Source organism: Ochotona princeps, chromosome 2 (assembly GCF_030435755.1).
Source record: "Ochotona princeps isolate mOchPri1 chromosome 2, mOchPri1.hap1, whole genome shotgun sequence".
Lineage (NCBI taxonomy): Eukaryota > Metazoa > Chordata > Mammalia > Lagomorpha > Ochotonidae > Ochotona > Ochotona princeps.
In genome coordinates, this window is record NC_080833.1 from 103,087,470 (window position 1) to 103,097,939 (window position 10,470).

At 42.2% G+C, this 10,470-nt stretch overlaps 1 protein-coding gene across 1 annotated transcript; it reads left to right on the top strand.

The window, feature by feature from the left end:
• Positions 1-4,426: 4,426 nt before the first annotated feature.
• Positions 4,427-5,401, top strand: LOC101518857 (olfactory receptor 1052-like). The gene has a single exon (XM_004582119.4). It carries the CDS (start codon positions 4,427-4,429, stop codon positions 5,399-5,401), a length of 975 nt encoding a protein of 324 aa, XP_004582176.4.
• The last annotated feature ends 5,069 nt before the right edge of the window (positions 5,402-10,470 follow it).

The window sequence follows — 10,470 nt, forward strand, 5'->3', positions numbered from 1 at the left end:
TGCTCAGCCCCTGCTCAGTCCTGCAAACCAGTGCCCCGATTAAAAAGAGCAGCCGTTTCCAAAGCTCCACTACCACCAAGGATGACTACAAGCAGTGGGCTGGCATGCGCACGGAGCCAGTCAAGCCTATCCCCCAGACGCACTTTCCCAATGAGCCCTTGGACTGCCTGACCACCACCCGAGCTCACTACATGCCTCACCCGCCTGCCAATACCAAAAGCTGTAAGCCCCTCTGGCCTGGCCCTCGGAGCAATACCCCTGTGGAGGGTCAGACCACTTATGCCATCAGCTTTACTCCCAAGGAAATGGGCAGGTGCCCAGCTTCATTTCCTGAGACCCCTGGCTACATTTTTGAGGAAGTGGATCCTCTGGGGCACAAGATATATAGGTCAGTTTCCCAGACAGTCTCTCGGTGGAGCAGTTGCCTTTCCGTAGGTGATCCGGAAAACCCCAACCAGCCAGAGTTGGCAATGTCAGCCTGATTTTGAAAATTGTTATTTAGAAATTGCACAGTACTTTTAAAAGCAGATGGTTGAGAATTATTGGTTGGAAAAAAAAAGGAATTACACAAAATGAAAAAATTAGCTAACATCACTGTTTCCAGGACACTTAAATAAAAATGAGAATCACTTGACTTAAGGCAAATGACACTGAATCACTAACTCCCCACTCCTTCCTCTGCTGTCTCGTCCCCTCACCCTCTGAGATCCTTTACCTCACCCTCGTGCAATCAAAGCTGGATCTCTGAGGTTTTCTCTGATCCAGATGTATTTTATTAATTTAATCATTGTATGAACTGACATGATTAACCCTTACCCAGCATAAAGTGCCAAAGAATAAATTTTACTTTGGGGGATTGAAAAAAAAAAAAGACCTAACTGCTCCCTGCCAAACCTCCAGGCAAGACTCAAAGTCAGTGGGAAATGAAGATTTATACCTCTGATAAAATTCACATTGTGCACACTCAAAGTTGACACAACCTTCACTCACATTAAGATGATGCTACCTCCCCCCTGGTTGCAGGGCACCCTTTTTGAGATATTGGGAGAAAGTAATGTGCTTGTCCCTCATGGCAACTTGCTCCCTGCTATGGCTCCAGGCCAACTGGAAGTCATTGTGGTCCACAAAGCTCTACTTTAAGCAAAGGCACCAGTGACACTAGCTACTACAGTCTGATCCACCCCCGGCCGTGGAAGTCACTGGTGATGCTCTCTCTCACTGCTGCATGTCTGCACTGTCCATGCTCCTCCACAGTGCTTTATGCAGACTTTCCACTGCAAAATTCTCCAGCTCTCTGACAATGCACTTCCTCTGATTTTCTGCTAACTTCTGCTGAAAATCAACATGCCAGGGCCCAGCGGCGTGGCCTGGGGGCTGAAGTCCTCGCCTTGAGTGCACCGGGATCCCATGTGGGCACCGGTTCTAGTCCCGGCTGCTCCACTTCCCATCCAGCTCCCTGCTTGTGGCCTGGGAAAGTAGTCGAGGACGGCCCAATGCTTTGGGATCCTGCACCTGTGTGGGAGGCCTGGAGGAAGTTCCTGGTTCCTGGCTTTGGATAGGCACAGCACCGGCCATTGCGCTCACTTGGGGAGTGAATCATCGGACAGAAGATCTTCCTCTCTGTCTCTCCTCCTCTCTATATATCTGACTTTGTAATAAAAATAAATAAATCTTTAAAAAAAAAAAAAAAAGAAAATCAACATGCCTTTTCCCTATTAAGGGAATCCCCACAAAATTTATACTGGCCACTTAGGTCAAGCAAAATTATGCTTTTTGTTTTAATGATGCTAATTCCACTGAACGAATAAATATGTAAACACACAGATAGAAGAATTAATATGTACATATATAATTCATATATTATATCCTATAAATGTATTTCTCAGAGATCTGACATTACGTCACATTTTAAAACATTTAAAATAAGCAGTGTGTGTTACAACTTCAGAAGTCACATTTTGAACAATCCCTAAACATTTAAAAGTTAGTTTAGTTTAGTTACAAACCAATAGGTATTATTTTCTCTTTGTGGGTCTCCCTTTCATAAAGGATTTAATTTCCGTCTATGAATAAGCCTAGAAATCAACCTTTAAAAAGGACTCTTCTGTCTACCTTTCCTACATCATGAATTTGGATAAAAATGTATGCTACTGTTTTTTTTTAACAAATTTAAGTCTCTCTATGCAGTAGGTAATGGAAACAAGACTAGCACACACTTATAACTTAAAGGTTTCCTAAAAGGACATGAAGATCTCCCGCACAACTAGACTTTTGTGTTACTACAAAGCAATAACTACCACTCACTCTATAAATTTTTGCAATCACAAGAGTCCCACCTAAGCCTTCTATTATGAATATTGGTACTGTGAATTTAGGTTTTCAAATATCTAAATACCTTTTTTCCATTTTCTTGGTTATATATGGAGAAATGGAATTGATGGGGTAATAGTTTTATGTGTAACCTCCTGAGCTACCAGTAAACTGATTCTCACAGTAGCTCCATCATTTTATGTTTCCATCAACAATGCATGAAGGTTCAAAGTTCACTATATTTTCATGTTTATTACTAAATAGGTAAAAAGTGACATCTCCATGAATTTTAAAATTTTTGTTATTTGAGAGACAGACAGAGCGTGAGTGTGTGAATGAGTTCCCATTTGCTGATTCACTCCCCCAAATGTCTACAAAGGCTGAGGCTTAATTCCGATCCAGGAATGCCATCCAGGTCTCCCCTGTGGGTGGCAGACTCCACTACTGGAGCTATTACTGCTGAGTCCAGAGTCTGCATCAGCAGGAAGATGGAACCAGGAGCCAGACTGAGAACTGAATCCAGGTACACTCATGTGGGACAAAAGTGTTTAAACTACTAGTGTCTTAATGCCCACTCCTCACTGGGGATTTGATTTGTCCTCCCTAGTGACTAATCCTGATGCACATTTTCTCAAGTGTTTATTTGTTTACCCTATCTAGAGAAATGTCTATTCATGCCTTATGTACATGTTTGAATTAAATTGGGTTTCACTGCACCTGTTGAGTTCTAAGATCTTTAAGTAGTGCGGATGTTTACCAGATATCTTATTTCAAATATTTTCTCCCATTCTAATGGTTGTCTTTTCTATCTCTTAATAGTATCCTTTGATAGCATTTTCTTAATTTTGATGAAATGCAACTTATTCATTTTTCTTTTCATATTTATACTTTTTATTTTGGTATCTATGCTTCTGATGTTATACTCAGAAACAGCTGCCACAACCAATGGCACAAAAGTTTTCCTGAATGTTTTTTTTTTCTAAATGTTTTATAATTACATGGTTATCCAATTTTTCCAGAACCATTTTTTAAAAGACCATACTTTTCCCATTAAATAACTTTGACATCTTTGTAGAAAAAAAATCAATGATCCATACTTACATACATAGGTGTTCATTTACAGTCTCTATTCAATTGTCTCTATGATTGTCCTTATACTGAATTTGGACCTTTTACTTATTTATTTTTGTTTTATTTGAAATTGAGAAAAGGGGAAGGATTAGTGAGAAACAGAAGGGGAGGAAGAGAGAGAAATGAGGTGGGGGCAGGCAGAAAGAAATAGAGGGAGGGAGAGGGCAAGACAGCGACAGACATCTTTCATCTGCTGTTTTACTCCTCACTTCCCATATCACCCAGGGCTGGGCCAGGCTGAAGTACAGAGCTGGGAACTTAATCCAGGTTTTCCATGTGGGTTGCGGGGACTCAGGTACCTGAGCCATCATTCACTACCTCCTAGAGTGCACATCATATGAAGTTGATTGGGAAATAGAGTGTGAGTATTAAAGCTACCATGGATGTGGGCATCCCAAGCAGTTTAGCATCTGCACCAAATGTTGGCCCTCCTGTACCTTCTTATATACTGGTGCTTTGTAGTGAGTTTCAATGTCAGGAAGGGTTAACGCTCCAAATTTATGCTTTCAACACTGTTTTGACTCTCCAGCACACCTTGGAATTTCCAGTGAACTGGAGAAGAGACTATTCCATTTTGTGAAAAATGCTGCTGGTGAGGACAGGGATAGCACTGGATCTGTAGCTCGCTCCTCTTAGTATTGACATCCTAAGAAGCTTAGGTATATCTGTTAAAAACCCTAGGGTTTTCCTATTTATTTTGGCTTTCTTTCATTTCAATAAAATTTTATGGTTCTCAGTGTACAAACCTTCCACTTCCTTAGTAATATTGATTCTATGTGCTTAATTCTTTCAGATGTTTTACAAATGGAATTTATTTCTTAACATTTGGGATAATCACTTTAGGCACATTAGAAACACCACTGATTTAGTTTCTGTAATTTTTCTGAATTTGTTTGTTAGCTTTAATAACTTCCTAGAAGATCATTTGGTGCAAGGCAGAAGGAAGCTGCCATCGGCTCTGTGCAAGGCAGAATAAATTCTCAACATGATTTCTTTATTGTTCATAGCTGTGATACCATTTCCAATGAACAATCAAACCTACGTCACTGAATTCATCTTCTTGGCATTTTCCAACCACCCCCATCTCCAGGGCCTATTCTTCCTGGTCTTCCTGGTCATCTACCTGGCAACACTCCTGGGAAACCTGCTCATAATCACAGCCACCAGGGTCAATCCCGCTCTCCACACACCCATGTATTACTTCCTCAGCAACTTGAGTTTCTTAGACATCTGCTACACGTCTACCACCATGCCAGTCATGCTGGTGAACTTCTTCCGGGACAAGAAGACCATCTCCTATAAGGGATGCATTTCCCAGGTGTTCTTCTTTGTCTCATGCGCTGGCACTGAAGGTGTCTTGTTGGCTGTTATGGCTTATGACCGTTACGTGGCCATTTGCCGCCCTCTTCAATACCCAGTTCTCATGAGTGCCAAGGTCTGTGTTTCCTTGGTGACTGCCTCCTGGCTGTGTGGGCTGGTCAATTCTGTAACACACACAGTGCTGACAGCCATGCTCACTCTGTGTGGACCCAACCACATCAGCCACTTCCTCTGTGACATCCCCTTGCTCCTGAAGCTCTCCTGCTCAGACACCTCTGTCAATGAGTCTGTGCTGCACGTGGCCAGTGCCACCATCGGCCTGAGCCCCTGCCTGTTCACTGCAGTGTCCTACATCTGCATCATCTCCGCCATCCTTAGGATTGCCTCCGCTCAGGGCAGGAGCAAGGCCTTCTCCACCTGTGCATCCCACCTCACTGTGGTGGTGGTCTTCTTTGGAACAGCCAACGTCAACTATGACAGGCCCAGTGAAGGCTACTCCCTGGACATGGACATCTTGGTCTCTGTTCTCTTCTGTATTGTGCCCCCAATGCTGAACCCCATCATCTACAGCCTGAGGAACAAGGAGGTCAAGAGTGCCCTCAAGAAGCTGACTGAAAAATTTGGTGAAATCAACAAGTAGATTCAAAAAAGTTAATTCGGGAAAATTTCTTAATTTGTGGAACACTTGAATATTCCAACCACAATTACAGCATGTCTTGAAAAGTGGTTTGTCCCACCCTGCCTAGGCCAAATGTTATGTTTACACTGAGCATTTCACACATTATGATCACACATGCCCGTGTCCTCCAATCCTCTTGGTAATTTAGAATACTTTCATCACCTTGTACCAAAAACAAAATGTAGCTTGTATCTGTCTTTCCCAAGTTCCCTGCAGAGTTGTGCTGTAGACAAGCAGTGCATGGCAGCATGTGTAAAGCACTTCATGAAATGCAATATTGATCTGCATTTCCCTGATGGCTAATGATTGCCAGTAAGCACCATGTATGTGCTCCTTATACTTGTGTGAAAAACTTGTGTCTGCTTTCTTCCTAAAGTCATCTTTTCTGGATGGTTCATATAAATGAAATACAATCTTGTGTGTGCTTTTCAAGCTTGGTTTCTTTCACTTTGCTTTAAAGACTCATTCATACTATAGCAGGTACTAGTCCATCATTCCTTATTACTGCTGAGGAATTACCATTTTATGTATATGTGATATTTTATTTATTCACTTATCACTGATTGACATTTTGTTCATTTTTTCTACTATTATTAATAATGTTTCTGTAAACATCCCTGTACTAATGATTGATGGATGGCATTTTATTTAGCTTAGATTCATATCTAGAAGGGGCAGTGTTGGACCACACGGAAAATCTGTTTAAATCTAAGAACTATCAGACGTTTCCAAAGTGGTGATGAAATGTCCAATACAGTGAATAAAGTTTCTCATTTTTGCCACATTTCTTCAGTACTTGTTATTGCCTGTCCATTTTGTCATGGCCATAAAATGTATGCAGTGATTAGATGTGATTTTCACTCCAATTTCCATGTCAGCTAATGATTCTGAGGCCTATAAAAAGCACCATTTCTGTGCTTTAACATGTTGCCACGGGAGGTTTTGAGCTTTAAAGAGCTCAGTGTTGGTACTCTGTATTATTTCTACCTTAATTTTTACAGAGTAGAATACCACATAAAACCTAACAACCTTCTCTGCATCTAAGCCCTGAAAACAAGTTCAATGATTCTGCCTTTTTTTTTTCCAAAGTAAGCGGTGTCACCAGGTTATGAGCCACGAACTGACTAGAAGTCAGGGGGCATGAAGGCAGAACGGGAGCTGGTGGCAAGGAAGGAAGCAGCTCCTCTGGATGAGCATGTCAGCGGGGCTGGCTTCAGCTTCAGAGGCAGGTATCCTGCTAGTGCTGTGGTTCCAGGTACAGGTGCGATGGCCAGTGCATGCAATCTGGAGAGCCCAGAAATGAAGGGACACTCAGGTTGTGTGACATCCAACCCATTCTTACCCCCATCTTTCCCCAAAGGGAAGGGGAAGCCAGTCTCTAAAACTTCAGCCAATCACAATTTCAAAACTAAAAACTGGGCCAATGTTGTAGGTAAAGCTGCCATCTGTAATGCCAGCATCCAATATACTTGGAGTCCTGGCTGTTGTACTTCCAACCCAGCTCACTTTTTATGTGTTTGGGGAAAACAGTGGAAGATGACAAGTGTCCACACTCCTGCCACCCATAGGAGAGACCTGAATGAGGCTCCTGGCCTTGGCCTGGCCCAGTGCTGGATGATCTATCCATCTGGGAAGTGAACTGGTGGATGAAAGATTCTTTTTCTCTCTTTCTCTCCCTCTCTCCCTCCCCCCCTTTTTCTTTCTCTTCTGTCCCCCTCCCTCTCTTCTGCAAATCTTTCCAAATAAATACATTTTAAAGATTAACAATAATTAGTACTCACTTCACTTACAAATGGCTCCAGACAGGAAGCTGATCTCTTCATTGCATGCTGGCAAAAGATGAGTGCTGTGACCCTAATGAATCCAACAGAGAATTCACTGCTTGTCGTTCCCAGTTTCTATTCAGGCTGCTGCCTGTGAGCTCTATGCCATCTGAGGAGTCCCAGAACAGCTGCCTGGGGAAAGATTACATGGATACTCCCAGAAGGTCCGTTTGCAGACATTTTTAAGTGGCCATCTTAGGAAAGTGAAGTGTGAAGAGATCAGAGGGTTGCTGACTCCTGCATCAGGCCACGACTATGGTCTCCAGAGCCACTAGATGGCAGGTGCCCCTTACAACACAGGGAGGTCAACAGACAGTTTCACTACAGAGTGTCCTTTCTAGTTCAGGTGCTAGTCTGGAGAGCAGCAAGCTCCACCCCCAAAGCCAGCAGCCCAGGCTTTCCGTGGGAGTCAGTGGTAAGTAGCTTATTTGTTTACCATCACATCTAAAAAGTCTCTGCCCAGTGACAGGATATACTACTCCCTAAAACATGTTATAGAATATCATTCACATTTTTCAATCATTTTGATGCACTCATGTAAATGATATATCTTAATATCTTTTCCTTCTGTGAGTTTGTATTTCTGCAAGAGTACCTTGCGCCTGAGTGAAATTTATTTCATAGATTATCTACTCCAAAAGCTGAAGGGTGTCTGAATTATTTAAGTGAGACAATATGAGTGGCAAATTTATGCATGGCAAATAATATATAATGCAATCTGTTGGTCCTCTGATTTTGACAAGCAAGACAGGAAACAATCCATTTCAGAGAGAAGGTTTAAGGACACTTTTTTCTTTTGATGCATGACAGCATGATATAAGGTACCCACAAAATACTTGTTTCAATAAAATGTAATTGAATTTGCACCAAATAGATGTCTTAAAACATTTATTTACTAACTAGAGGCCTTCATCTGTGCACTGTAACACACTGATGCTTGCACAGTATGTTGCAAGCACCTTACTAACTGCCCTGCAGCGTGTGAGCGATTTACATCCAAATTCCTTTTTTTTTTTTTGAAATATCACATACTCGGGGATATTCTTAAACAGTCCACTCTCAGTCATTCATATTCACAGATGATTGACTGATTCGGAAAGAAAAGAAAATGGGTTGCCTCTTCCTTGCTGGGAACTGAGGCAATGCTTCCACAGTTTCCACTGGAATCACAGTTCTCATGAGAAAAGAGAAAAACTAAGTTCCCCACAGGCCAAAGGGTCAGAGTGGCACACTGGCTCCCACAAATTACTGTTTCCCAGGTCTTTATGAGGCTTGCCCCAGAACTGCTGAGCATAAATGACTTGCAAGGGGGGCAGCACTATGGCACAACAGGTAAGCCGCTCCTTGTATTGCCACCATCCTTATGGATCCAGTTTCCTGCTAATACTCCTGCAAAATCAGTGGATGATGCTCCACGAGCTTGGGTTCCTGCCACCCATATGGGAGACATGGATGGAGTTTCTGATTCCTGAGTTCAACCTGGTCCAATCCTGATTTGGGGGGACTTTTTGCAAGTGAACCAGCAGTTGGAATATCTCTGTCTCTGTCTCCCCTTTCTGTCATTCTGCCTTTAAAAAAATTTTTTTAAATGGCCCCAAGAGTTTGGCTAAGATATTTCTTTTCAAGCTTTCCTTTCTTTGTAAGCCTGAATAAAATATCTTTCCATGACTTCAGCCTGGGTTTTGAGGGAACAGTCTTTGTGGCCCAAGCTTTGGCTTCCCATTCACCTTAGCAGACAAGCAGTGCAGCTGCCCCAGGGCATTAGGCTTCATGAAGCCAGTGTCTGAGATCTAAGGTTCCCTCTCATAGAAAGGTCATTGGCAACCAGTCTTTCTCTGCTCTGACATAAATGTTCCAAGAGGGAGCTCAGCATTTAACAGTGGCTCCAAGCTATCCATGATATATCCTGGCAGGCGGGGGGAGTGTAGTTCCCTGTGAAATCCCTCCAGAGCTTCCACTTCCTAAACCGTGACCAATAACATGGAGTATGAAATGCTGACCTAGGAAGTCAAGTTAGAGATGGATCTGATGTTGAGAAAAATATTACTAAGGCAAGGTTCTTGGGCAGGAAGCACTGGCATTCCTGGAGATCACTGGAAACTCAACTTACATGGACAGCAAAGTTTGACAAGCCCCTCTGCATACTCCAGGTTGGAGTTACTAGCCTGGGCTAATACAATTAATAGAGAATGAATACTTAATTATTTGGCTTTTAAAAATTATTTTATTTGAAAGGCAAGAGTTTCAGAGAGTTAGAGAGGCAGGCAGAGAGATTGAAGGAGAGAAAGCGAGAGAGAGAGAAAGGAGAAAGAGAGATTCCATCCACTGGTTCACTACCTAAATGGCACAATAGCCAGGGCAGGGCCAGGCTGAATCCAGGATCCTGGAACTCTAACCAGTCTCCCACATAGGTGGTAGGAGTCCAAACATGGATTTTTTTTTTTTTAGCAACAAAATAAACTTTTTTTAAAATTCCATTTTCCACTGAGTTTTTGGGTTGCCTTTATATTGTATTGAAATAAATACAATAACATTGAAACCAGAGTAGACTTTCAGTCACTCTGTCAGCCAGTGATAGGTGTACCATTCTTAATGATGTTCATAAACACTAAATGATGTTCATAAACACTAAAATGTGGGTGAATACTGGAGAGTGAATTGAGATAGAAATAGCGCCTATGTTAGGCTCATAATACTCGCTACAGATTATAAAATATTAGCTATCCTTCCAATTCACTAGTGAAGCAAAAAGTTGTAAGATTAAAAAGCAAGAAAGAAGGCACACCAGGCCTGAATACTTACATTTACACACATCAATCCGGTAGAAAGGTAAAGGAATGTCAACTCAGTATACTAAGTGCATTGTGAGCAGATACTTGAATATTCATACATGAGTATGAAAAAGAAGTGTTGGTGGCAGTGCTGTGGCATATTAGATTAAGCCTCAGCCTGTAGTACTGGCATTCCAAATTGGCACTGGGTCCTGGATGCTCCACTTCTGATCAATCTCCCTGCTACTGTGCCCAGGAAAGCAGCAAAAGATGGCCCAAATCCTTGGCCCTTGCATTCAAGTGAGAGACCAAAGGAAGCGCTCCTGGTTTGCGGCCAGTGGGGAGTAGATCATCAGATGAAAGATCTCCCTCTCTTTCTCTCCTTCTTTCTGTGTAAATCTACCTTTTGAATAAAAATAATCTTTTTAATTTGAAA